Source organism: Anguilla rostrata, chromosome 5 (genome assembly GCF_018555375.3).
Source record: "Anguilla rostrata isolate EN2019 chromosome 5, ASM1855537v3, whole genome shotgun sequence".
Lineage (NCBI taxonomy): Eukaryota > Metazoa > Chordata > Actinopteri > Anguilliformes > Anguillidae > Anguilla > Anguilla rostrata.
The window spans coordinates 55,050,209-55,078,047 of NC_057937.1; the positions used below are offsets into that span (position 1 = coordinate 55,050,209).

Genomic DNA, 27,839 nt, shown 5'->3' on the forward strand with positions numbered 1-27,839 from the left:
ACAAATTACATTGTGCCACCGGAAAGAACTTCTCTCTGCTTGACCGGCTTCATCAGCAAAGTCAAACAGCACAAATAAACTACATGCGCCCCATCCACACGCCAAAAACGGAGCGGTCCCCATTACAAAACCCCTCGAACACGCTACAACTGCAGACGTTTCACACACACCACCTCTGCCTTCCCATAACCCACCTCACTTCTTGATTTAATATTCGATTTACTGCTGCGCCTAAGTGCTATTTACAGCCGAGCTATTCCTGGTTAACGGCTTTTCCACGCAGTCGGCATGCAACCGCTGTTTTCACAAGCGACACGCCTTCGTTTCAGACATAACTCTTACCGATACTTCTGCGGGTTCGTTTTATTTTTTTTGTCCCAAATGCCTTCGCGCTGGAACGAGCCGAGCGGGGAGCGTTCGCGCTGCGTGCGAGTCCTGAGAGAGCCCCTAAACCACATTCACAGTGGCTTCGGCATTTTCCAAATTCCAAAGCGTACCGCATCATCATCACCCCCCGAGGAACAAAACCTGTGTTTACTGCACTTTCGGTGCGGCCATTTTGACTGCAGAAATTCAGATCACGTCGCGTTCTGGAGGCAAATCATCTGGCAGGCTGCAAAGCCAACAACATACTACTTGTCTGAAGTGTTCCTACATCATGCGCAGATGTCAGACCAAGTAAACATTTTCATCCATCCTCGTTTCCAGCCTGTCCTTCATCACAGCGAGAATAAATGAACCGTTTCGGATAAACCCCGAGGACCTTTCAGACAGAAGGAATATTGCTGGCCAGTGGTGAGGGCAGAACAATTTATTCAAACACAATTTTTCTAGGAGTGTCACACACAGTTTAAAACAAATGGTTAGTGTTGGTAAATCTACATAAAAGTCTATAAATACAAAAATACATATTGGAGAAACGGTTTCATACGAGAAAAGAACTGTACCGTTTGTTATATGTTAAATTAAATGTTTGTGTTTTTTTTTTTTTAATTGCGAGAGAAACGGAATACTTAAAACGATGAGCACTATCCACACTCATGTTGTCCACGTTTATCCTTTGTGGTGAATTCTACCAGACAATTTGATTTGTATTCTGAATACAGGCGATGGAATCTCTTCATGGTAAATGAGGCAGGTATCTGGTGAAGTTCTGAAGTTACATAAATACGGAAACATATATACACATTACAGAATATCAATGCCGTTGGCTGAATATTTTCACCTTGAATTGTCTGCTAGCAAGACACTGTCCCACGAGCCACAACTACACGAAAGCGAGAGCTAGTATTATACGCAGGGACGGCTTGCCTGTTAGGCCTGCGGTCTTGCTGGTTATGAGCGTTTAGCCTCAACACAGTGAAAAAGGGATACAATACATTTACAATCATACTTTTAGGCTGTAGTACGATCCTTCATTGATTGAGTCTTTAGTATTGAGTATTTGTACACACTGACGTAGCGGTATTCAAAATGTCTCCGTTGATAAAATCATTTTAATAACTGATAACCCCAATCCAAACGACGCGCTACAGGTCTCATTACACTGAAAGGTATTACGCAAGTATTACTTTTTTTAATCACTTTAAAAGGCTTCTGTGTACAACATTCACGGATGAGCAGATTGTCAACATTAACACGCTAAGCACTTCAAATGAAACATTATATCCTCTCTGCTGCCGTTGCTCGTCTACTTCATTTGACATAAAGTTTCAGAATCAAAACAGAATCTTTGTTGCCCTGAAATTCTAGACTGCTTAAAACACGATTTTATGGTTTTCATGAGAAAACTGGTATTGCTCAAGCAATGATATTAACAGGGCAAGCCTTTAATTCATATATAGACTGACATTAGCTAACACTAAAACAAGCCATATGACAAACACTAAAAAAACAACAAATAAAAACATACAACTCAAGAAACTGTGTCAGACACAAGTGAGACATTTTGGTCTTAACCCCCAAAAAAACATAACATGATTTACGGTAACTTCCCTCAAGGTATTTATGGAATTACACCTGGTCCTTTATTTGTGTGGAAAAAAACAATATTGACACACAGCATAAATCTTTTTAAGTTTTGTCACACAGTTGTGTATTTATAAGAGGATAAGACGAGTGTGGACCTGGACCACAGCGCCTGCTGGTCCTGTTGGGTCCAGTGAGGACACCACAGTCCTGTGTCCGGTAACCTAAGGCATCGCTGGTGAAGGGAGCATCTGACCTCCTTTGACAGTGCAAAGTCCATACGAGCAGCGAGCGTAGGCTGGCTGTAGGCCACACACAGGCAGCCATCGCTAACGCACTGCAGACAATGGACACGATTGGTCCTGAAAGGTCCACTGTACTCATGATAATCCACATGTGCACAAACAGTCTGGAGAGGTGGAGACCACCAGGAGTCTTACACACAGCAGAGGACAGATCCCTCAGTTCCACAGACTCAGTTACTCATACACAAGCAGACATGCACACACACACACGTACACTCCCTCACACACACCCCCACTCTCTCTCATATACAGACACGCTCACACACTCAATCTCTCTCTCATACACACCTCAAACACAAACACACAAAAGATATCATACATAAACGTGGACTTGAAATCCTTCAGAGACCTGTGCCTGACTGACTGAAGGACAGAGCCCTAATCAGTCAGGTGTACAAGGCCTCAGTTCTGACCCGTCACACACGCCCATGCCCATAAAAGGGGCTAGAACCGCAACACAGGCCTCCTTCAGTTCCTTTAACTTCGCTGCTCACCAATAAAAATCTAATTACCAACAAATTACATTGTGCCACCGGAAAGAACTTCTCTCTGCTTGACCGGCTTCATCAGCAAAGTCAAACAGCACAAATAAACTACATGCGCCGCATCCACACGCCAAAAACGGAGCGGTCCCCATTACAAAACCCCTCGAACACGCTACAACTGCAGACGTTTCAAACACACCACCTCTGCCTTCCCATAACCCACCTCACTTCTTGATTTAATATTCGATTTACTGCTGCGCCTAAGTGCTATTTACAGCCGAGCTATTCCTGGTTAACGGCTTTTCCACGCAGTCGGCATGCAACCGCTGTTTTCACAAGCGACACGCCTTCGTTTCAGACATAACTCTTACCGATACTTCTGCGGGTTCGTTTTATTTTTTTTGTTCCAAATGCCTTCGCGCTGGAACGAGCCGAGCGGGGAGCGTTCGCGCTGCGTGCGAGTCCTGAGAGAGCCCCTAAACCACATTCACAGTGGCTTCGGCATTTTCCAAATTCCAAAGCGTACCGCATCATCATCATCACCCCCCCAATTACACCCCCTTCACCCGCACTCAACACGACACTGAATAAAACTACTAGGATAATCTTTATGTCACACTTTCAGCTGTTTTCTACTTTGAATGAGATGGCAGATGTCCTTCCGTTATCCGCAAATACATTAAAACCTTTACCGCAAAGATCGATTTTCCATTTACCTTCCATAAATAAGATATCGCGTGCTATTTTTAAAGGTCTGGCTGTACAGGATGTAGGCGGCATATAGTGCTCAAGCCAGGGGAAACAGGAACAGGAATTTGAACACGCTGATTGTCACAGAGCACTGGTCACTCAAAGTTCATGTCACACACTCCTTTAAAAAAGCCTGAGCCTTCAGTTCAGTAACGGCTCAGACACGCTGACGCGGAGTCACATTCTGAGTAGCGCCACATCTGAAGAACGGGCTCTCGACGAGGCTGGAATGTCTTCACCCAGTTTTCAGATCAGAATTCCCTCTAACCAAACACAGCATAGAACACACAAGTCTGCTTCCCCGATTCACTCATTGCAGGGGACTTAAGACAAATAAAAAGTGTTTTAAAAAAATTAAAAAATTTAAAAGACGTACAGATAAGGGTTGGAATCTTTACAGTGACTCGGTCGGAATCTTTAGGAAATATAGAGGTTAGGTCCCCCAGCAAAAGTGGTTTAAAAAATACAAGGCCCCGCCCTAATCCAGGTGAACTGATGAGACTGAACGCACAAGAGGACCACAACCACACCCGGTCCACTGGACCTGGACCTGGACCGAGTGGGATGACATGGTCTCCGGGTAGAGGATGAGGCCTGTGTAGGTGTCCTTCCGCAACCCCGTCCACCCGCCCCCAAAAACCTGGGCCACCGAAGGGGAATGAAAGGGAGGGAGGGGGGCGTGGCTCTGCCGTGGCCCCTCCCCCCTGCGGTCGCAGCGGGGCGGGGTCACTGCAGCTCGGGCTGGGCCTCCACCTCTCCGCGGGAGGCGGTCCGGGCGCGCGTGTACTCCCCGGGCTGGGTCGCCCCGGACCGCCCGTCGCCCTTACGCCACTGCTGCACCGCCAGGAACGTGTTGAAGCCGTAGACGCACATCACCAGGAAGCCGAATATCTGCACAGGAAGTGACAAACAGGAAGCGCGCTCATGTTCTTATCCGTTACTCAGGTAACACTGGAAATAACACTATAACCGGAAATAAACTACGTGTAGAATACAGGTCTGTGAGCACTAAGCAAAGGTAGGCCATGGCACATTTGAAGCATAATCTCTGATGTGTTATGGTTCACGGTTCACTCTATATTTGGCTTGTTTCTTCTTTTATTAATTTTTTTAAAGACATCTGACTTTATGCATTTCACCACTGTGGTTTTGTCAGGCACTCCGCATAAGAATCCCTGCCTGATACATTGGCACACGTGTTCACAAATTTAAACCTGAAACAAAAACCACCACGGCTGAAGGCCTGAAACTCTTTGTTTGTGTTGGAAGGAAATCCAAATAGCCAACTGTATCTTACTGTAAAATGAAAACTGACCCGCCCAAAGAATTCTGGAAAAACTAGGCCAAAGGAAAAAAAAAAAAGTGGAAAAAAAGAGGGACAATAAAATATGCAGCCCCCACTCGCCCCCCTACCAAGTCTGAGGCCCTGAACTGTAGGGGCTAACAAACCCCTCCCACAAATCCCAAGATGTTTAATTACAGCTTCCTGCCGGGAACATCTGTATCGCTCACAACTCAGCACAAACCCTGGCGCCACGCACCCCCCCTCCACCCCACCATCCCATACACCACACCCCACCCCCACCCTGCTCCCGCCCGCCACCCATAACCCACTTCTGCCGACTCAGCGTACAAACTGCAGGGGGAAATCAAACAAGCTCTGGATCCCCTCCACGCTATAAGTACAGGGGAACGGCCAAAAACGCTTTCATCACATTCAGAAAAAAAGGCTGAAGACACGGAAACAGACAAAGAGTACAGATCCCCAATCTCACACAACACACCTATTATATCATCTACCAGGTGGCTGCATTCACAGTCTCACTATTTATCAAAATAAGGGATAATCAAACCAAAAGCAGGGTCATAAACCTGATTCAGAGTATGTGGAGAAAAAAACCTTCACAGCAAACACACTCAAACAGGGAGGAATAAAGGGAAAACAAGAAAAAGAAAGACAAAGACAGAGAAGAGCTTGCAGGGCTGGGCTGGTGGGTCTCTGTAGTGACCAGTTCATACGGATGTCAGTAAAATGCAGCTTGGTATTCCCCCTCAGTTCACTTGCAGTTTTAAGACTCAAGCCTTCACTGCGCTGGAATTTTTCTCCAAGGATTTTGAATCATTTCCTGTCCAAACAGTTTGTTTGTGGAAAAAGTTCTCTCAGCATGGCGTCCACCAAAATGTAGGAGGGAAATCATTTGTATGTAATTTAGTGTGTCCCTTGACACAATTGTGTGCAGGCTGTACATCTTGAGGTCTGTAATGCATGTACATATCCACAAGGGGGCAGCAATGCCCTGGAGTGGATTTTATTTATGGGCAGACCCAACTCTTACTGATCAGGAACGACACTAGTTGAGAACATCAAGAAATCTTTTGATAATGCGTTACAACTACTGTCTACTGAGTATTACACAGATTTCTGCTGATACTTTGTTATATCGTTGTATCATTATTATGAAAGTATTTTGTAATGAAACTACTGTATGTTACTGTAGCCTGGCTTGTCAGGCTGGCAACCTTACTCTGCTATAAGCCTGACCAATGATAACCAATGAGAAGCTGCGTCTTCTCATGAGTCATGACCTTGTGACAGAGGGGATCCGCCCCGAATCTGTGATTGCAGCCAGTGACCTACAACATAATGCTGGTTAAAATGTAGTAAAGCCAATCAGGAAATCAGGAAACAAACGGCAGTCTATATGCAGGCGCTCCAGCGAGAGCGATAAGGGAAGTGATGTCACAGAGCCAGACTGTAACCAGCCCTTTCACACATGGATGATTGTCACCAAGTTAAAATAAGAAAAACCCACAGTCCATCATTAACGGTGTCTTCCACACAGCTGCGACTCTCTCTCTCTGTCGGTATGCCCTATTCTGTTTGCTTTTGTACTACTTGCCAATTTATACCCTACTGTTTTTATTGCTTGTTTTTTCTGTGTTTAAGTATTGCACTATGGCCGCGGGGGCACTATATTTCATTCTACTCTTTGCATAACCTGTAAGGAGAAGGAATGACAATAAACTATCTATCTATCTACTAGAGGAACAATAATATTAGCATTAAAAAGTTTCAAACAGGAAGTAGGTTTATCTGCTTATGTCACATGAGTAGATGCGTGTAAACTCTGGTTTGGGGGAAAGAGCTGTGACCAAGAGACTAAATAATCTCAAAATCCCCTAACAGAGCCCCACCTCAGGAAAATGGTTCACATGTGCGAACACATTTATGCAACACCCAACATTACACATGCAGCAGTCCAGTGGCTATTTAACATGCTAGAATAATGCCAAAACCATGATTCTGCTATTAGAATACATATAAATTACTAAATCCATCTAATAATTACAATCATCATTCAATTCCTCAAACTTAATATTTCATTTATGAATCTTATGAATGTTTATTTTGTGAGATGACCGGTACTACATTTGGACAAACGAGCGGTGCTGAGAGAGCCCAGGGTCCAGGAGGTTATGGGGTCATGGCTGCGTGAGACGCTGAGGGTCCGGGAGGTTATGGGGTCACGGCCCGGCCTGCGTGAGACGCTGAGGGTCCGGGAGGTTATGGGGTCACAGCCACAGCTGCGTGAGACGCTGAGGGTCCGGGAGGTTATGGGGTCACAGCCCGAGCTGCGTGAGACACTGCGGGTCCGGGAGGTTATGGGGTCGCGGCCCGGGCTCCGAGAGACGCTGAGGGTTCGGGAGGTTATGGGGTCATGGCCCGGCCTGCGTGAGACGCTGAGGGTCCGGGAGGTTATGGGGTCACAGCCCGAGCTGCGTGAGACGCTGAGGGTCCGGGAGGTTATGGGGTCACAGCCCGAGCTGCGTGAGACGCTGAGGGTCCGGGAGGTTATGGGGTCGCGGCCCGGGCTGCGAGAGACGCTGAGGGTCCGGGAGGTTATGGGGCTAAAACCCGGGCTGCGTGAAACGCTGAGGAGGGAACACTCACCACAGCGGCGATCTCGGCCCCGGAGTTGTGGTTCAGTGCAGCGAGGACAATGGAGGACAGGAAGAAGAAGAAAGTGCAGGCGCCCGTGTTCACTAGGTCCTGCAGAGACAGACAGAGAGGGGATACACAGACACACACACGCACGCGCGCGCACACACACACACACACACAGACACAGACACACACACACACACACACGCACACAGGCAGGTTAGAAGGGTTAGCGATGTCTAAACTGCTCCACTGTGGAGCTCCTTCACAAACACCCCGCTGGTCTGCACTGCAGCACTGCGGGGCATGAACGAGGCTTTCTGGGATGGGGAAGAACGCCGTGTGACCATAACGCTGTCCGGGGTCCAACACGGAACAGGGGAGAGGTCAGAGGCCAAGGTACACAAAAGTGTACTTTAAGGAGAGAGACAGAGAGACAGAGGGGGGGAGACAGAGAGAGAGAAAGAGGGATAGAGAGAGAACAAGAGAGAGAAAATGATAGAGGGAGAGACAGAGGGGGAGATAGGGAGAGAGAAAGAGGGATAGAGATAGAACGAAAAAGAGAAAATGAGAGAGGGAGAGAGATGGTCTTGAATAGAGAAGAGATGAGACAAAATATCACAGAAGCAGGTAACAGTGCTGGTGAGGGTAGGAGGGACTTTCTGGTTTTTGGGAGGGATAGATGTCCTATACGACAGCAAGGGGTCAGAAAACCAGGGTCCAGTGTGAAGATTACTGGAGGTCACTGAAAGGCAGGATGTAGTTATCATTAAGCAGCAGAGAGGGGGCAGTCAAGAGCACAGTCTGGTCTCCTGAATTCAACACTAATATCTGAAAGATAATGAAAATACAAACATTAAAATATAAGAACATAAGCACAAGCTTTGCCAAAATCATTTTCCTTCTCCGTCAGCACGATGTGTACCTAAAATTTAATTATGTCTGGATTTTAAACCGCAGGGGAGGGAATTCGTGAAAGGGGGGGGGGGACATGAGCCAGCTCCACATTTTTCAGACCAACCCCCCCCCCCCCCCCCAAACACCTCCGCCTTCATCTCCCTGTAAACTAACTGCTCCACCCTTTAATCACTCACACACAGCACAGAGCTTTCCTTTGGGAAAGGAGTCACACTCAGCTCTGCACCTCTGGCCTTCAAACACGTTCAGCCCTGAACTGCTGAAACCGCTACGGCAGACCTGGGTCAAACACGTACATATTTGTTTTGGATTCAAATACTTTTCTCTGCTCTGTTGATTTTGCCTGTTGTAACTGAGCTTGCCAATATGACCAGAAGGCGGGGTTTGCACTTTTTTGAGAGTATTTCATTGGTTCCAGTGCACCAGACAAGATCGGTAAGGCATAGAAAAGTATTTGAATCCAAAACAAATACCCATTTGACCCAGGTCTGCGCTGCAGCTGTGTCAGAAACAGCACAGCATGCAGTGTCGTGTAAAACAGCGGCATGACACATCCGTCAGGTCTGCATGCAGGGAAATGAGCCCCAGCGGCAGGCCGTAACGCACAGACGGCAGTGAGCGCATGGTTACAGGCAGGCCCGACGCTGTGAGTGTGCGGTTACAGGCAGGCCCGACGCTGTGAGTGTGCGGTTACAGGCAGGCCCGACGCTGTGAGTGTGCGGTTACAGGCAGGCCCGACGCTGGCCCGACGCTGTGAGTGTGCGGTTACAGGCAGGCCCGACGCTGGCCCGACGCTGTGAGTGTGCGGTTACAGGCAGGCCCGACACTGGGCTGACGCTGTGAGCGTGCGGTTACAGGCAGGCCCGCCGCTGAGCCGACGATGGGCCGACGCTGTGAGTGTGCGGTTACAGGCAGGCCCGACGCTGGCCCGACGCTATGAGTGTGCGGTTACAGGCTGGCCCAACGCTGGGCCGACGGGAGAATAAGCAGCCACGTGTGACTCGGGAACGAGCAGCATGTGATCGCTAACCCTGGAGTCTCACATGACCACCCTGCAGCCGCGCCTCTGAGCACGCTCTCATACACACACACTCGCGTGTACACACACACACACACAGACAGAGACAGAGACACACACACTCACGTGTATACACTCACACACACACACACAGACAGACAGACAGACAGACAGAGACGCACACCCACTCACACACACGCATGCACTCGCACATTCACACTCGCATTACAAAGGAACACACACACACACCGACACGCATACAAACGCAGGACCCAGCAGCCGGTTCCTCCCAGTCAGAACTACACAACGAGCTGCCATCTATTACAGAATGTAGTGTCTTCTCTGAAAAATGCCATTTGAGCAGAGCTAACACAGACCGGCATTAGTTAAGGACCTGCCTCGAGCAGGGAGCTCAGGACATGAAGGAAAAGCACAGGCCAGAAAGGCCGAAAGCCCAACTTTAAGCGACAGCGTAATGACATGCCTGCCCGTCTGCCTCTATCTCTGCTCTCACACGCCTGCTGGCAACAGGAAGCTTACAGCTCACAGCAAAAAAGAAAAAAAAACACACTCAAACTCACTGAATATTCACTGAAAAACATCTGCTTAGCTGAGGCGGCTAATTCTGGTGATTTTCACCCAAACAAAAACGCATGAAAAAGCGAAGCATGAATACTTAATGTCTCTTTTCCCTCTGGGTGGCAGACACCGGGTTAGAAACAGGCAGCGAAAAGCTTTCCCCCCTCAAATCCCCTTTGATCGCGCCTTTAGGAATATGAAAAAGCAGAGCGCAGAGACTGTGCGCTGTTTAAGACCATTTCATTAGCACAAACGGCGCTAATTGCTCCCTGGATCACACACAGACGGGCGGGGGGGGGAGGTTTGGGGGGGGTACGGGAGGAGACGAATCTCGCCACGCTGCGTAGCGGTGAGTCGGCCGCGATTTCCTTAAGATCACACCGTGAGGGAGGCGGGAACTCCATACCGCCGCTCCGCACCGCCCGCTACATCAGGCCTGAGGGGCGGGGCCAGTGTGCGGGAAACCCTCCGCCCCTCCACCCGTCTTCGCGCACTCGCGGCTGATCTAGGACTCGGATGGGCCACTCACAGAAGCGTCTGAATTCAAAGCCGCTCACATGGGCAAACTGCAAGATAATCAGAAGAACTGGACACAACTGAAAATGGGGATATTTCACGAAGTACGATTACCGAGTTCGCTGGATAACTGCACTGACTAAAACCCAGAACAGCTCTTTTTTACTTCAGTCCATGTTCCAGATTTGGGAGGGTTCTGGGTTTTTACTCAGTGCAGTTATCCAGCTCACTCAGTAATCCAGCTTTGTGAAACAGAGCCCAGGGCAGATAGTGACATCTATTTAACTCTGAGTGCAAACCCTTTATATCTCAATCATTTGTAATTGAACATAGTACTGCACTACATTGCCTCCTCTGGACGCTGGTGAACCTGCAGTCTGCCTGCACCAGCTGCAGAAGAGGTGCTTCCCCCCGGTGGACAGCAGAGGGAAAAGAAGCAGAGACTGGCTGCACACACAGGCTTGTGTGCCCCAATCCTGAACCTACAGAGGAAGCTTCAGCAACTGCCACGGCCCAGCAAGCACTGGGGCACTTCAACCTCTGAGAAAAGTAAAAATAGCAGACGAAAAAATGTGCTTACACTGTAGATTCACAAATGTTTCCTCATGTTTAGGTCTTTGGGTATCACTGTGGTTTTTTTTAACTCCTCAGTAACTCTGGTTGCTGACTGTAGTGTGGGACCCAGTTCCTTCTCTCAGGACCCCGGAGTGGCTGTCCCACACACTGCCCGATCGCTCACAGGGGTACTGTCTGAATCATAAACTCCTCAGGGTGAGAATATGACCTTCCTGCCCCAAAAGGCCCCACAGGCACAAGTGCCCTTGCATTCCAAGGGGAGGCGCATTTTTACCCTTCCCGGCACATGATTGGCCGAACCTCAAGAACACGGCCAGGGACTCGGTCTATTCTTGGCATCTTTTCGAGGCCTTGTGATTCCGTCCGTGCAGGCCACACTATTTCTGCTCACATCCTTCCGTAACGCTTCATTGGCTCCTCACCCGAGCGAATAAAAAGCTCCCGGTGTGCCGCCTGCCAATTCCCCATCAGCCTCAAACCCGCGGGCCCAATTAATGGGCCTCCCGCATTAGAAACGCAATGTATTTACAGCAGAGAGGCTCATGGGAGAATCGGAGCGAGCACAATTCCGCCATTCATCGGTGTCTGGTCGCGGTGCACTGGGACACAAGGGGAAGGGAGAGGGGGGGGTTACTCCTGTGTGTGTTCTGCTGTGGCCAGACATCGGGGGCAGTGATTTGTGGGGGTGCGTTTGTTCAGAGACACAATGAGGCTGGCTGGAAGACCAGCGCAGCGTCACGCACAAGAGGAGCAGCTGCCAGCACTGGCAGGGACACTCACAACAACTCCGCCCCTAATCCAGTCAATCCAGCTCCTCCCACCCACCAGCACCATCCACTCCTGACACGGACCCAACCTCTAAGCCCCTCCCACCCACCAGCAACACCCACTCCTGACAAGGAACCAACCTCTAAGCCCCTCCCACCCACCACCAGCACCAGACCAAACACAGACCCAACCTCTAAGCCCCTCCCACTAACCAGCACCATCTACTCCCGACAGGGAACCAACCTCTAAGCCCCTCCCACTCTCCAGCTCCACCCACTCCAGACCCAGACCCAACCCCTAAGCCACTACCACCCACCACCAGCACCCACTCCCAACACAGACCCGACCACCAAGCCCCTCCCCCACCAGAGGCCGTTAGACAGGAAGTGCCTCCACTTCTTCTGCCCTCATTCTCCTCCACAATATTCATCTCACCCATCATCCTCATCGTCAGTTCTATCCTCCACAGTGCTGCTACTATATACAAATGCAGAAATACCAAATGAATCAAGTAGCCAAATACAATCAAACCGTAATTAATGAACATGTTAAGGAATCTGGGCACAAACACCATAATTGTTCAGCCACTCCTCACCGTTGGTTAAACTGCTAGCCGTGAGTTTTCCCCACACTCGAAATGAAGCACCCTTATTTTCAAGTCAAATCCATTAAAATATCAATTTGCATTTAACTCGTGTTGCTCTAGCTGCTTTGGAAGAAATTACGCAAACTGGGAAATTAATATATGATCACTTCTGAATTGCTCGCTTCCGTTTTGTTTTCCGAAACGCCGAGTTCTTTGGGAGAGCAGAAATTCGGTTTCCAAAAGACGTTTCCTCAGCTCTCTCTGCGATCGCGCAGATAAAGCGGGAGCCAAAAACATCAACAGCAAACCACACAATCTTTCCAGACTGGAAGCCACGGTCCACAGAGAATGCACTGGAGCTCGGAACCTGCCGGATAGCGAGGCTCACAGCCTCGCCGACCAGACTGGAAATTCGCTTTCTCAACCCATTCTCTTTAGACCGCCATTCTGGTTCCCTACCAAGTGTCAACAAAAGTTACATCAAACGCCTCGTTTCCACGGACGCCATCGCGCCTGGCGCGCAATTGCGGAAAACCTCCCGAGCCGGCTGGCTCCCGGGGATCATGGGACGGCTCGCCGCTCGCGCCAGGAGCGATCCTGCAGCGACGGGCCGGCCTCTCGGCTTACGCCTCAGCCGCGGCGTCACGTTAAAAAAATAAAAAATAAATTAAAAAAACCCCGACCGCAGTCGCCGGGAATGAGGAACCGGGAGAGAGCTGCAGAGCCGTCCGGAGCGCACGCATAAACACAATCCGAGAAGCTCTCAACAGTCCTCCAGCCGCACCGCTCCAATCCAGAACAAATGAAAACCTACACTTATCTCTGCATACAGCCCTGGCACAGGCAGCTCAACCAGGCAACAGCCATTCACTGAGAGTGACTGAGGGAGGGACGGAGAGAAGCACAGCGATTGCTTTTTCCATTTCCCTCCACACGGCAGATATAGTGATGAATAAATACACAAACAGGGAGTATGTGTGAAGTACACTGTCAGGAAAAGGGGTACGGTGGGGGTCCATTTTTGTTGTCAAAGGTACAATTCCTGTAAATGTTTCCTCACTGGATCATATTTGTGACCTTAGAATACTAATCTAAAAGGGTAAAGGGTACAATGGGCATAACTTTGAAGGTACTGCCCAAGTGACAAGCCACAGTACCCCTATGGTAAAAACATTTTTTTCTGACTGTTTTTTTTGGGCTGTTGCTTGTTGTGCGGACCGTCCACACAAATTTAAACCACACCCTCGTCTTTCCCATGTATAACTTTTTCTCAGACACAAATACCTTCTCCCTGATGTAGTTCCTTTAAGACTGGAGATATACTAGAACCAGCTGGTGGCGGTGCAGACTGGAATAAACAGGAGAACTCTGGCTGACGGGGTCAAAATAATTAACTTGGTCTGGGCAAAACATCCAGGTTCCAGCAAGGAAAAAGTAAGAGGATTTTGGCCCCGTGAGAAGAATTCAAGAGCTTGGCTGGGTGAGGACAAGGTGGAGGACTTTGGCACCAGTGTGGAGAACACTGCGGGCTAGGTCACTACCCGGGTACGACCGGGAGGCTGCAGCAGTGGGAAGCAGCGGGCCTCGAGCCCACCAGGGGCTAGTGTGGATTTAAGCACACAAGGTTTTCTTGGGCTAGCGGCGGCAACAGAGGCGCGATGAAAGCTAGCGGCTAGCAGGCGCCTGGCGCTAATGAAGCGGTAACCTGAGGAATCCTGACCAGCTTAATTCTGACCCACCCCTGGGGGGGCAAAGCCAACAGAGTCCCGCCGCTGTGAACTCCCGTTCAAAGCCCACCGCTGACGCAGCTCTGGCACCAGCGTCCAGGCCGAAGGGCCCAGCGTGCACTGAGTCTGAGACACTCAGGAACCAGGAAAAATGCAGCTTCAAAAAAAGAGGCCACAGGTTTATTAGGTTTGCGAGTATAACATTTATAGAAACCTGCTTGCCTCCAGTCTTACTGCTGCCAAATGAACTCCCTGAGGGGAGAACCGTGCGGCGTCCGTATGTCACAGTGCAGGTTCTGCTGCTGGAGATTTATGTGCTGCTTGAGAGTGAGAGAGAATAAAACACTGCCTGTAGAACGAGAGACGCAATCCACACACCGCAGGCCTCCAGCGTAACGGCTGCGCAGCTCAGCCAGCGGACCGCAGGGGACACAGATGCAGAGGCTGGGAGGCTCATCGACACGCAGCAGCCCGCTAGCAACCGGCCGCCAGCACAGCCTGCTAGCGGCAAATGAAAAGACCGCACCTAAAAAGTCGCTCCCTGATTAAATAAATAAATAAATAAATATCTATCAGGTTCATACACATTACAGAGAGACTGTTGATTGGCAACCTGTCTTTGATGACCTCCCCCCGCCCCCCCTTCACTGTCCACAGTTGCACTTGCCCGGGTTGCCAAAGTTAGCGACTCTGACCAGATGTTGACACAGAGGGAGAGCTGGCACCGCCTGCGCTCCGCATGCCAGCTCAGTAAGACCAAAGTGCGCCGGCCCGGGGGGGGGGAGGGGGGCGGAGCCACGTAACCCAGGCGACCAGCGCTACTCACCGTGAGGCTCCAGTTGACGTGGGGCACCTTGGCGTGGAGGCGGAGGCTGAAGACGACGAGCAGGACGCCGGTGACGACCGAGGCGCTGCAGCTGACGAACTCGAAGAAGTAGACGCCGCCGCAGGGCAGGCAGAGCATGATGGTCTCTATGCAGATGAAGGCGATGAGGGAGAGGGCCTGCAGGGGGGGGGGAAGGGAGGAGGAGCCTGGGTGAGGTCACGCAGAGGTCAGAGCGGAAGTCACACAGGAGGTCGAGTTCTCACCGGGGGGAGACTTCCTTTGTCAGCTCTTTTTCTTTCAACGTAAATTCAAATCTCTTGTGTTCCCACCGATGGCTCAACATTTGCAAGGGGTCAGAAGTTCTCGGTTTGGCCCGGCTTCACCAGTAAGGCAAATTCAAACGAAGAAGCCAGAAGAACTTGAAGACCCTCCCACTCAAGCCAAGCCATTGTGCAGCTGAAATTGGGCATGTCGCAGGCAACACGTCCAACACGCTAACTCATCTGAGACGGTATCACGCAAACCTGCCTATTACAGGAGCGGGGGGAAAAGCACACTGCAGTGCAAACCCTTCCCCTACCGCATTCAAACAGCCTCCCGCTGCAGAGTTAGACCTGGCCACAGCAATAACCAGGACCACTGCAGGTTCCAATTACAAAGAATCTGTGACCGTACTCAGCTGTAAGAGAACTTCGATTTTAAGCATACGCAAACCCACATATGCTTTAAAGGTCCAGGAAACTGGATTAAGACCGCGGTTATATTACCCAGAAGAGACAATGGATTGTCTTCTTAATATTTCTTTAAGGTTTTTAACCCAGTTATACCCAATAAATGGTAATAAACAGTATTAGATTATTGTGACCTGTTCAGCAGACAGGGACGGGGTGGGCGTGTGTCCTGCACTCATTAACATTCATAACCGTATGACATGTCATATGTAAAGCACTTCTCGCAGTTAGACTGGAGCCGGTTAGAGCAGCTTGTGCCCTGCAGTCACATTACGCTACCAGCCAAAACGAAAGAAAGCAACATTAACTGCGCAATGGAAAACCCTAGTTAAACCTGAAGATCAATCAATGTGTAATAACGTTCTAACACTGAGCTGCCGTACACTAACATCAGACTCCACAGTAGTCTGAAACTCTGGAAATTACACCCGAATAAAGAAAGGCTTCGATTCAACATGTCTGAGCTTGAAAGCTCTTTAACTGTCACTAGCCAACCGTAGGCCTGCTTACCACCACACTTCTGTTCTGCGACAAATTCTCAACATGGGCACAGCAGATACTAACTGTAAGGGCTGTTGCAATATTGCAGAGACTGTGGGCTCCAGAAATAAAATCCATTTCTTGCCCGTCTCTTCATTTTTGGGAAAAGAAAAAGGCTTTCTCTGCATCCAGCGAAGGGGCAATTGCTTCGGCATTTTCAGCTCAGCTTTCCGTGCTCGCAGAAAACAGTGGCAAGAGTATCGTTTTCATTTTACGTGTAGGGAGGGCTTGGAATTCTTGTCAGGTAACTTATACCCAGTTAACCCTGCCCAATGAAACCCTGGCATTTAGCCAAGGGGGAAAGCGAGCCAATTTCAGCACAGGCTTTTAGATTTTTTTTTTTTTTTTTTTTTTCCAAGAATCATTTTGTTTTGGTTTGTCAGCAGTTTGTGAATGCAAAAAAGTATTAAAACAACACATCAGCAAAGAATTAGCAGCTTTCAGTTTCCTGGACCTTTAAAAAAAAGTACGGTAGCAGCAATAGACAAACTGCATTTTAAGGAAAGACCGTATGCAATTGACAATTAGCCTTATTTTGTTCAGCAAATTATTAAGAAATTATTAGCCAACTATACTAATGAAACTAAACTAATGACTAACTAACTAACTAACGAAAAGCAATTTAAAATTTTATACATGTGCCAAACAATGAAGTCAAAACTGAGATGTCTACCGAACCAAGATTTTAGTGTGCCCTTGCACTCCTGAACAGTCACACTTCCTGAATACACAGGGAGTCGTTCCAAACCAATCCAATCAAGCCAATTCCCCGACTCCCTCAGATACAGCGTATTAAAACTGACATTGCTCTAACTTAACCCTCGACCGACCACATGCCAGAATAAGAGGCTCCAGCATTTTCTTTCCTTCAGAGAGTCAAACAGGAGGCCTTGCCTGACTGAGCTAAGTTAAGCTAAGCTGAGCACAGGGAGGGTTTTCTGCTCCAGCTCACTCTCTCCCTTCAGAACACCCTTTCCCTGGTCACAGGCAGATGTGGAATTTTTTTACTTTTTTATTTTTTCATCCGCAGGTGAATTTTCTTTCTTCAAGAATCTGAGAAGGTCAGGCAACGGAAGCGTTTTTTCTTTTCGGGTTGAGTTCTCGTGGACTGACCCTAAACACACAATCGACATACCAAACGCAGCCAGCCCCCGGATACGCTGAAGGCAGCCGATTTAAATGGCAAAGCATTACATACAAGCCACGGCTATCTGGAACCAAGTGCCACAGGTCAAACCAGAAAATGCTTCACAACCAAAAACACCAGCAACGGAGAGATTCACAACGAAACACACCAAACCGGAAGCTTATGGATCAGAGAAATGGCACACCAATCACCAGATCCAGACCCTCGAGTAACCCCAAAAAAGGAAAAATACACCCCTGCCCCACTTCACCCACATACACTAGTCACACCTAGAAATCACCCCACGCTGGAGTGCAATGAAGGTCACCTTCAGAGAAAGTCTCTGAAAGCAGGACTGTCTTTACAGCGACTCAAACACACATACGGCTCAATAACAGCCTGTCAAAGCCAGCCAGAGACACAGGCCTCGCCAGTAGAGGGGGGGAAGGTTACCCAATCCTGAGCTCCCAGACTCCTCTCTGGAGCACGGGACGTTATGTTTTCCGCGGTCAGCGTGCTATTTAGAGGTCGCGCTGCCCTGGCCCCCTCCCCCCCCCCAGAACGTGGAGCTGGCCCGGGTCGGGGCCCGGAGGGAACGCCGCAGAGATGAATCGCAGACCTGCCGCCGTCAGGCCCGGCGCACCGGACGGGACGGCCCTCAGCTGACAGGCCTAAACAAAGAGGCCCCGTCCCAGCTGGGCCGCCTGATTAAATCCACAAGCTCCGCGACACTCAATCAGTGTAAGACACCCCGCTAAATGGGACGGTCCCCGCCAGCTCCCCCGCACAAGCCCAAACCATCCGGATAACGTCAACGTCTGCTGGGGCCGGTGCCAAGTCGGCCCACCTGAGCAACCGGGCCAGGGAAGGGGGGGGTGTGTGGGGCAGCAAGCGTCGCCGGGACGGACAAGAAACCCAAAGACATATGGGATATCTTTCCAGCTTCTCCCTCTCACCCTACCCCCCCCCCCCCCTCACCCCCACCCTACTTTTCTCAGAGGTTTTGAGATATGTGTACCAGATGCTTCCTTTCACATGTCAGATACGGGCCCGCGTCTCGGCAACAGGCAGCTGCACATTTACAGGCCTGGACGACAGAGAGAGAGAGAGAGAGAGCGAGAGAGAGAGAGTCAGACGAGCGCAGTCACATCATGCGTTGCCTGTTCCTCTGATCCCCCTTGCTCAGCTGAGGTGAAGAACCACATTTTACACGCTGTTATTTCACCATGACCAGTGCCACCTCCCCCCGTTCGCTTGACACAACAGGAGAACCCGAAAGCCATTGAACGTGGAGCCCAGGATACATGCGGTTTGTGCGGACGCGTCCTGTGATGTCGCCCCGCTGACAGAACTGTAAGCCCATTGTGCTCGCTGTCAGAGGTGAGCGCTCGGGTCCTTTGCCTTGCTAATTCGACAGGCAGCCGTTTGTTGCCAAGCAGGAAGGCCGGACGGCGACCGCCGACTCCCATGGCAACACCACCTTGATATGCAAATGAGCTCCCCTTCCCGAACGGAAACGTTATCTTTTGACAGGCCGCCACTGCATATGCCATTAGCTGTAACAGGCCGGGGGAGGAGCATGATCACGATGAATCCGACAAATGCGCTTCAGAGAACAGATATGAGCTTGGAAACGATCCCAACCGATTCATAACCATAATTGTGAGTGTTTAAAATACGCACGAAGCAGAAATGGCTCACGTTTCTGATGGCTTCCTGCCCCCACAGGCTTTTCATTTTCATAATGGGAGTTTAAAGGAGGAGTAATAAAAAGAGAGGAGAAGCAAATTCCTTTAATCTCTCGGGGCTGGGAGCACACTGAGGAGGGAGAGCGGGAGACTCCGTCTGCTCCACACGAGGAGGAAGAGGAGGAACAGAAAAGGCCACAGCACATTCTGCTGGAGTACATGAAACATGCAACCACTGTGTGTGTGTGTGTGTGTGCGTGTGCATGTGTGCGTTCACGTGTGAGTGAGTGTGTGTGTGGGAGTGAGTGATGAGTGTGTGTGTGTGTGTGTGTGTGTGTGTGAGTGTGTGACTGTGTGTGTGTGTGTGTGTTCACGTGTGTGTGAGTGTGTGACTGTGTGACTGTGTGTATGTGTGTATGTGTGTGTTTATGTGTGTGTGCTCTGGCCCTGAACAGCCTCACCGGGACACAGTGCATACATGCACATTCTCTAAATGTTTCATGTGGGGAAAATACATGAAGAATTCCATTAAACCAAACACAAGGAAAGAGCAGAGAGTTCCAGCAGGCCCGTATGAAGGATTACTCTCAGTATGGTCCCGTGCGTTAGAGGCAGCCAGCTGGCTGTTCTATACGGCTCCTCCTTATATGGAAGTGCAGGTTCCAGTGGAGCAGGTCTGAATGTGTACAACTGGGGTCACAGTGCAGATCTGGGACAGCTGGACCCCCGTCCCATTAAAACTAAATGTAACGTAATGTAAAACCAGCCTCCTCAACCATCACTGCGCATAGAGCAGAGGGCTGTGAGCAGCCTAAACACTGCACTAGCAGCTCTCAGAGCAGACATGTTCTTCTCTTCACAGACGCACCCCTCCTCCATCTCTCTCAGCGAGCACAGATATCCTCCGCTGTTTCTGACACACTGAACTGCCAGGCCGTCACTGCTGCTGGAGCAATTACGCTCAAGGTAGGATTACAAACACACCTACCCCACACCCCCCCCCCCAAACCCTTCACCCCTTTCACACACACAGTTACAGACCAGCTCAGGATTACAAACACACCTACCCCGCACCCCCCCCCCCAAACCCTTCACCCCTTTCACACACACAATTACAGACCAGCTCAGGCAGAACTCCCTCCCTCCTGAAACCCCTCCCTCCCGCACAACAGCCAACCATCAGCCAATCACATCGGACAGCCTACCGCCCACCGTTACCCATCAAGCCCGGATTACTGTGAGGACTGAGACCGTGCCTGCCCCAGCCGCAAGGCAATTCAAACCCGTCAAAACCGCTGTGTGTCCAAGCGTGATTACATCAAGCAGCGGGGGTTAGCAGGCGTCAGACGCGCAGTGGGATCAGAGAGCATGCTGGGAAAGCGTGTAATTAACGTTCACGTGTTTCGTCGCCCTGCGCCTGATTGAGCAGGCCCAGTCATAGGGTTGCCTGTACCCCCACCCCTCTCTTCTGTCATTCGCTCCACCTGAATATTGTGAATGTTGTGTGGAGGATGCCACCTATCCCCAGCCTATAGCTACAGGGACAGAGCCGACCCGCCTGCCTCCTGAGGATGACCAACACGGTGTGGCTTCCACTGACCTCCCCCAGACTCATCTCCATTCACCTTAATGTGTTTGAGCAGAGGCTAGTATAAACCTCCCTACCAACTACCCTAAGGTGGGGGGAGAGAGAGGGAAAGAACAAGAAAGAGAGAGAGAGAAAACAAGAGATAAATTAAGAGAGAGAAAACAGAGAGAGAGAGACGTGTTTCTGGACCAGGTTTAGCATCTGCTAAATTCATTAAAATGCACACACCAGAGATACACACATGGAGAAATGAACTGCTATTGTCCCCTGACAATTTGCAACAAAAAAGAAGAGGAATTGGCAGTGCTGTCACCACTCAAAGATTTACGCACAGAACTGGTCCAAAGAACGCGTCCAAATATAGCAAGGCTTTGTTGTTGCTGGCCCCCATCTTACACGTTTTTTAAAAAATAACTGAAAAGCATTGCAGAATTGCATGAAGCTGAGCTGCACACCCCGATTGAGAGACAGTGACAGCGCCCAGATGCACCCTGGGAGCGCCGCTCCGTAAAGCTGTCCCTGTCACAGCTTGGCACAGAAACGGGCACACCGTGTACAAAGTTCACTGGCAGGGGCACGGCTCGGTCCCCGGCGGCTCACTGTCACTCAGGCGCCCTGCGCTGCGGTTTCAGAAGAGAAACCGCCGTGTCATGCCAGCTCCTCAAGGAGGGCGTGGCAGTGCCACTTCCTTCATACTTCAGCCTGGGCGGGGCAGACCTCAGGGACCGCGCAGGACCAGTTTGGCAACACCGGCTAAAGCGGGGGCTGTGCGCCTCTTCACCGGCCTGGAGTTTGCCTATTCGTCTTCCTTCCTGTTTGGCTTGTGTCTTTGCCTTAGCGGCCGTACGCGTCATTAATTCAGTGCCAATTGCTCAAAAGTCTCATACAAGACCAAAAAGACAAGCAGAGCGTGGAAGGGCTAATGGAACTGAAAAACAAATTTGCCTATGACACTGGTAAAGACCCTGGGGAAAGGCACCTCATACACCAATTCCACTTAACTAGAAGACTTGTGATTTCTCACCCCGCCATTTCCACCCCGCTGCAGTGGGGGGCGCTGTGGCTCCGACGCCTGACAAGATGGAGTAGTGCTTTGCATAACTCAGTCCCACAGCAGAATACCCTAGACCCTGGTGTGTGGAGACATCTGGAGCACGTCATATTTTACTTGCTTGAAAACAGGCATATTAAAGCACATTACCTGCTACACACAACATAAAACAGACCCGGCCTATTTCAGGTGTCCGATATCCGCGAAGCAGCGTAGGAGGTGGCTGGATGTCATGCTCCGATTGCCACTGGCTGATCCCCGCCTCCCTTAATCCAGTATGAAAGCGCGAGCACTGGCAGTAACCGTAATTCAAAGGAAGGGTGGGAGGAGACCAGGGGATCCATTAACAGAGAGGGGGCATCTCGTTCAAGGAGAAATGGAACACATCTGGCGATGAACAACCAAGGGCAGCCATTTAACTGGGATTAAACCATAAACCATCAGGACTCCACCGGGTCCCGGGGGGGACGTTCGGTAAATCATTTTCAAGGCGGTTTAAGCAGAGGCCAGAGAATCCATTTCTCAGAGGTCAAGGAGCCCGAGAAGGACTGGCGTGCCCTCATCACCTGCCTTTCGGCCTTCTGAAATTAGAATCCCACCACAACACACCGATTTCCCGCTGCCCGTTCGATTCAGCTTCATTTTCATCTGATTGGCCAAGGTGAGTAACGCCTACACAGTACTGATTAACACTTGAAGTGTATCAAAAACAAGCAACAACTGGAGGTTAATCCATTATGATCTGGGGGATTCATACTCTGGAAGGAACTATGCTGTAGCAAAGAGCTGTTGCACCATTAAAAAACGTGCTAATCAGGATACCAGCGATCAAAGCATTTACTTTACATTCAGCTGCTTCAACAAATAGCAAGAAAGCCATCACTGGTAGCTTAGTTACAATGAGGGCACTCTCTCAGTGGCTATTGGTTGGAAGGTTCTCTTCCCTCCCTGAGATTAGGCTAAAAAGCTATAAAACAACAGGGAACACAGACTTGGGTATTAAAGTGTGGGGACAGAGCTACACCCATCAAAATTCACACAGACCTTCAATAAACATCTGAACATCTTCATCAATATAAAAGGATTTATGGATTTCTTTTTGTATGGTCTGGCTAGTCAGCAGAACCTGACACCATGGCAGTGCCCTTAGATGTAAAGACAAACGGCTGTGCAGTGTCATCCCAAACCTTCAGCCTGCAGTAAGTCAGCAAACCCAGGTCCCTGGACCTGTTGAGCAGTCTGACCTGGATTCAGGCCGTTTCCGAAAACGAGCATCCCGCACCGCTGGGACAGAGCAGCGCTAAGGCAGCAGTGCACAGTGCACAGCTCTGCACAGCAGTCCAGGCTGGGGCTGACACCCGCAAGAGGTCTGAAACGGGCGAGCGGCTACAAGGCCTGACCGAAAAGGCAAAGCTCTCAGCCAATCGGCCGAGTGATATACAACAACACGGCCTTCGGATGGGATGAGAAACACCCCCCCCCCCGCACAGACTTCATATCAGAGCATCCATTAACCTGCCTGTGGTCAACAAGAGTGAGGTTCAAGTGGAGCCTACACCATTAGGGATAAAATCCCAATCTCCCAGACCACCAGGAGTGATGTCACAAAGTAGCCAAAAGATCGACACATTCTAATTGGGGTGGTGCTAGGCTGCGATGCTATTCAGTGATGATGGTGAAATCAGCTTTTCATGCACATTGACAAGCATAACTTTACAATATCAAGCTTAGGGTTAGGTCAGGTTTAGGGTTAGACCAAAACCATGACCCTAACCTAACCCTAACTCAAAGGCTTAACACATTAAAGCAAAGGGGCCAGTGGTAAAGTCAGTACAGAATATCCTTGGAGAGTATTTGTGTAAATTAACCCATCTGCCCCTGACAGCTGTGAATATTTGAGTTTTTTTTTTTTAACTTTGGTTATGCCAGAAAAGACGTAACTATTCACAGGAAGTACCGCAAAGGCTGGAAAGACCACGCAGAGATCAGTCGTTTCGCGTCGGGGGTGGGGGTGGGGGGCGGGGGGGTTTTTAGCGACGGAACCCGAAAAGGGCGTCTCGGTTAGCGGACAGCTTTCGCACAGACGTGCTACCGCCGGGTCTGGCAGTCGGGTTATTTCCCTTGGCGCCGGGGCCCCGAGTCCTCGTTCGATTTTAACGACTTCCTCGGTTTCGCTGCTTTTCCATTGTGTGCTGTCAGTTACAGGCCCGAGCGACATCCCGGGCCGTCACAAAGGCGAGGGACCGAAATGTGCTTCCTCTGCGGGCGAACTCGCAGCGAGCGGAGCTTTGGGAGCCATTATTTTTTTCAGTCCCCCCCCCCCCCTTTTTTATCCCAGACATCTGGTTTAGGTGTACCGCCCCAAACCCACATGAGAAAAATGCTATCCGCTCCCCTCAGGGCTTCTTTCTGTATAAAACTTCACGGACTAGAAAACTGCTTTACGGCAAGAAAGCTTGGTCTGGTGATTGATACCAGCAGCTAGGTGTGGATGCCCGACACAATTTTAAAAGAAATAACTGGCTGTTGGTTGGGAAACATTTTGTGCGTTGCATGTGACAGACAGCGTGGATCAGTTGGATAACTCCAAACCAGCTACAAAATAAAGACCTCATCACCAAATGACATTCTCAAATACCATTTACCATTCAAATACACACATTGCAACCAGGTAGAACAGCAACCTCTGTGATCAGGAAAAGGAGAAGGTCACATGACGGCTGTAGTTTTTCAAACCCAGGAGCAACACTACGGCACAGTAGCCTTGGACAAAATAATAAATCTAAAGGACTCCAGATAACAAGCTGAAAACAGGTCACATTTTGAATCTGAGCCAAGTCGACCATGGAGAGGGCTTCCACAGAGAAAATGAAGACGCACAGACAATGGGACCAAAAACAATTATTGCGCTGAACACGATACTGCAAACTGAAACAGGAGCTCCGAAAATAGTCCCACGGTCAAATGCACACCACTCTGTGACAGGCCGTGTGACCACGTGCCAGACACAGGACTGACAGCCCAACTGACAGCCTCCGCTACAGAGAAAAAAACACAATCTCCAACAAAACAGAACCACGCACCCCACATGGCGCCGTGCTTTACCCCATAGCAACTGGTTACCTTGCACAGATGGACTCCTAGAATGATCGCCCTACGGCTGAACACCACCCACCTCAATACAATGCTAACACGTTTGACACAATTACCCAGCAGCCACCACAGGCTGTAATACAAGGGCGGTTAAACATTACACGGAACTGCCAAGATTGTGACATCATAATGTCAGTTTTATGAGACGCGTAGCTGTGTAAAATACTACTGAAAGTAGTAAAATACTTTATTCCTTTTTTGCTGTGGGCCCTGGTTTGGGAAGCCCTAGCACAGGATATGAGCATTCGCATTTCAGAGCAGTTCAAGAGTGCAAAATGTTCCCTGCTTTGACTTTTCCTAAGACTCTCACACAGTGCAGGACAGACCGGGTCGAGCAGGCCTCGGGCACTGCATACAAAATACCTGCAGCTCGGACAGCCCCGGACAGGCAGGTACCGCAGCTCTGCGGAGCTGTGTGCTGTATACAGCGCTCTCCCACAGAGGAGAGAGCGAGCCAAATGATGCACTCCACCACTCTAATGCATGGATTACCACGTTTAGCTTGATTAAATGATTGGCCATCTGCTCGCCACATTAACCGGCAACTTCTTTTTTTTTTTTTAAACCCACAAAAAAATTTGGCACAGGAAATGCAATCAATTACAGAAGTGGTTCGCAGCCCTGTTCCTGGGTTCCTACACAATCATCACACACAAGCCTCACAGTTGCTACAGTTTGTGTGGTATTCATTCAAACTTGGAACTCTGAAGCAGGTGAATTACAAAACCATTTTCTACCCATAAATACTGCCCTCAAATTCAAATTTCTGTTCACTCCATTCCAATTCATTACCACTGATGTGTACATATTTATTCATTAGGCTACCAACAGTTGATGAATCACAACATAATAGCATTTCTACAGCAGCTCCAGCACTGTGGCTATTTTACAAATTGCAGTGTACTTGCCAACACCCAATAAATGCAAGGGAGAAAGAATGCTGTCCACAACCAATTACACAGAATTGCTCAGTCAAATAACACTGCGATGCAAATTTTTTTTTCCTTCTTGTTGTAAATGAAACATGAACATTCTAGAACATTCTAGAACACTTCACCCGCTGCAAAATGTGATGGAGAAAGAACGCCGAGTTGTGACAGATCTGCAGTACGTTAATAAAACGTTTCCTCGAGACAAATGAGAGGGCCCCAAAAGCTGATGTTAAAACACAACACCTTGGCAAAACCTCTACGTCTTGTTAGGACACCAGTGGACAATTTACAGGTGGAAAGTATTAAGCCATCAATCTGAAGTTGATTTAATTCCAGATCACACAATAATGACAATACCTTTTCATTCATTCTGTGAAATATGTGGGCAAAATATCGACAAAGACTCGCAAATTGTACATTCTTACTGCAAGTCACGCAAATGTTTCATCCAATGTCCACATTCATACAATTCCCGAATATTCAAAACCTACATCTACATGGCAATTTCCATTCCGGAATTCCAGGTTTTCATTCACAAATTCCCCCTCCCAGACAGCAACAGGTGAGTTTGCAGGAACAATATTAATAGTAGCCTATAAACACTCTTAAGTGACGACAATATGTTATGTTAATGTTAATAGCCTTCAATACATGGAAACCTATATTCAATGCGTTAGACCAATACTACCGCTAAACGCAAAAATTAGCAGATCCGAACATAAGTCTCTTTTTTCCCTCCCCAGAAGTACCATATTGTGTTATAGGTACGTCAGTCTACTTACCACTTCAATTATTTTTAAAATTCCGAAGGTAGATTTCAGGTACTCTGTGTCACACCTGATGTCCCCCAGGACGTTTCTCGAATGCACAGGCTCAGTAGTGGGTTGATAGGGACTGCTAGCCCCAGAGATCATCGACGTGTTGGAGGCCTCGCCATCAAATCCATCCGCCTCCTCGGAGTTCCTCATGATCCAACGAGATGAGTTTTGTTGACCAACACAACTAAGTATAGCCCCGCTTGGGTAAACACAGCTCAAGGTGCGCAGCTCACAAGCGAAATGTCCCACATGCAGACCAAAAACAATAGTCTAGCAGCTCAGTCAGTGGTCCACGTCGCGTAAGCCACTACACTGTTTGTACTGTAGGCTACTTACATTCGAATTAGTATTACGATTTCCTAAATGTAGGCTGTGGACGTCTTAGGCAAAATACAAATTTTCAAACCAAAGCGTCGCACGTGACCCATTCTAAAAGCGTAACATCACTTGTAGAGTCACAGTGCATTAAACCAATACATTCGGCTCCTGTTGGTGAACTGTGTCTTGTTCTGCACGTAGCCTACAGCTGGCACTTCACTCGGATATTATTTTAGCGACACGAAAAACGAACTCTGTTACTTTCTTTTGTTAAACTGCTCGGCAAATGCTAAAAATGCCCGTCCGCAAGAATATCCGTGAATCGACGTGTTTTCAGCTTGGCTACGTCGGCTATTCTGGAGTTGAAGGCTAAAACGCAGATCGCAATGTTGTTGCAAGTGTAGTCTCCGCCCTGAAAACTGTGCGTTCCTTTCTGCGAAAAAAGGCACGAAACAAAGTAGCCTATTCTCCAAAAAATGCAAAAAGCCGAACAAATCCTGCAGAGCCAGAGCTTCAGTCCACCGCACGCGTCTCCCCCCACTAAAAGGGGGTTTGGGAATGTGGGGGCTCAAGTTCCCCTCTGTTCCTTGCGTGAAAGAATGTTGCAAGACGTGTATTTCTTGGTAGTCGTCGGAGAAAGGAAATACACTCGGCTATTTCACTGGGAGCCAAGCACAGCCGCGGGTACGGTCCCTAGTGTCGTTCTGTGACCATGACGTGATACACAGGTGGGTACTGGTGACGCCATGGCAGGTATCCACCCTCTTTTCCCGAAAATGTCCTCAAATAAGTAACGTCCGCAACATAATAATAAACTACACGGACAACCAACTGTATGATGCCTTAACGAGTGTCGGTCTGTATTACCCGGATAAGTTGACGGGTATTAAACGACGTAGGCTAGCCTATATCTTTTACATTCGCACCTT

At 49.2% G+C, this 27,839-nt stretch overlaps 1 protein-coding gene across 2 annotated transcripts; it reads right to left on the reverse strand.

Moving 5' to 3' along the window:
• Positions 1 to 1,033: 1,033 nt before the first annotated feature.
• cmtm4 (CKLF-like MARVEL transmembrane domain containing 4) lies at positions 1,034 to 27,671 on the reverse strand. Of its 2 annotated transcripts, XR_010330250.1 has the most exons (5): positions 26,557 to 27,671; positions 14,966 to 15,142; positions 7,461 to 7,559; positions 2,562 to 4,399; positions 1,034 to 2,530 (listed from the first exon to the last, which is right to left on the reverse strand). XR_010330250.1 is itself a non-coding variant. In XM_064337238.1 (4 exons), the coding sequence occupies exons 1-4, from the start codon at positions 26,740 to 26,742 to the stop codon at positions 4,235 to 4,237; spliced, it is 627 nt and encodes a 208-aa protein (XP_064193308.1). In that variant the 5' UTR covers positions 26,743 to 27,671; the 3' UTR covers positions 1,034 to 4,234. The 2 variants fall into 2 exon arrangements, 1 of the variants encoding a protein (XP_064193308.1); XM_064337238.1 differs by having other exon boundaries at positions 1,034 to 4,399.
• Between the last annotated feature and the right edge of the window lie 168 nt (positions 27,672 to 27,839).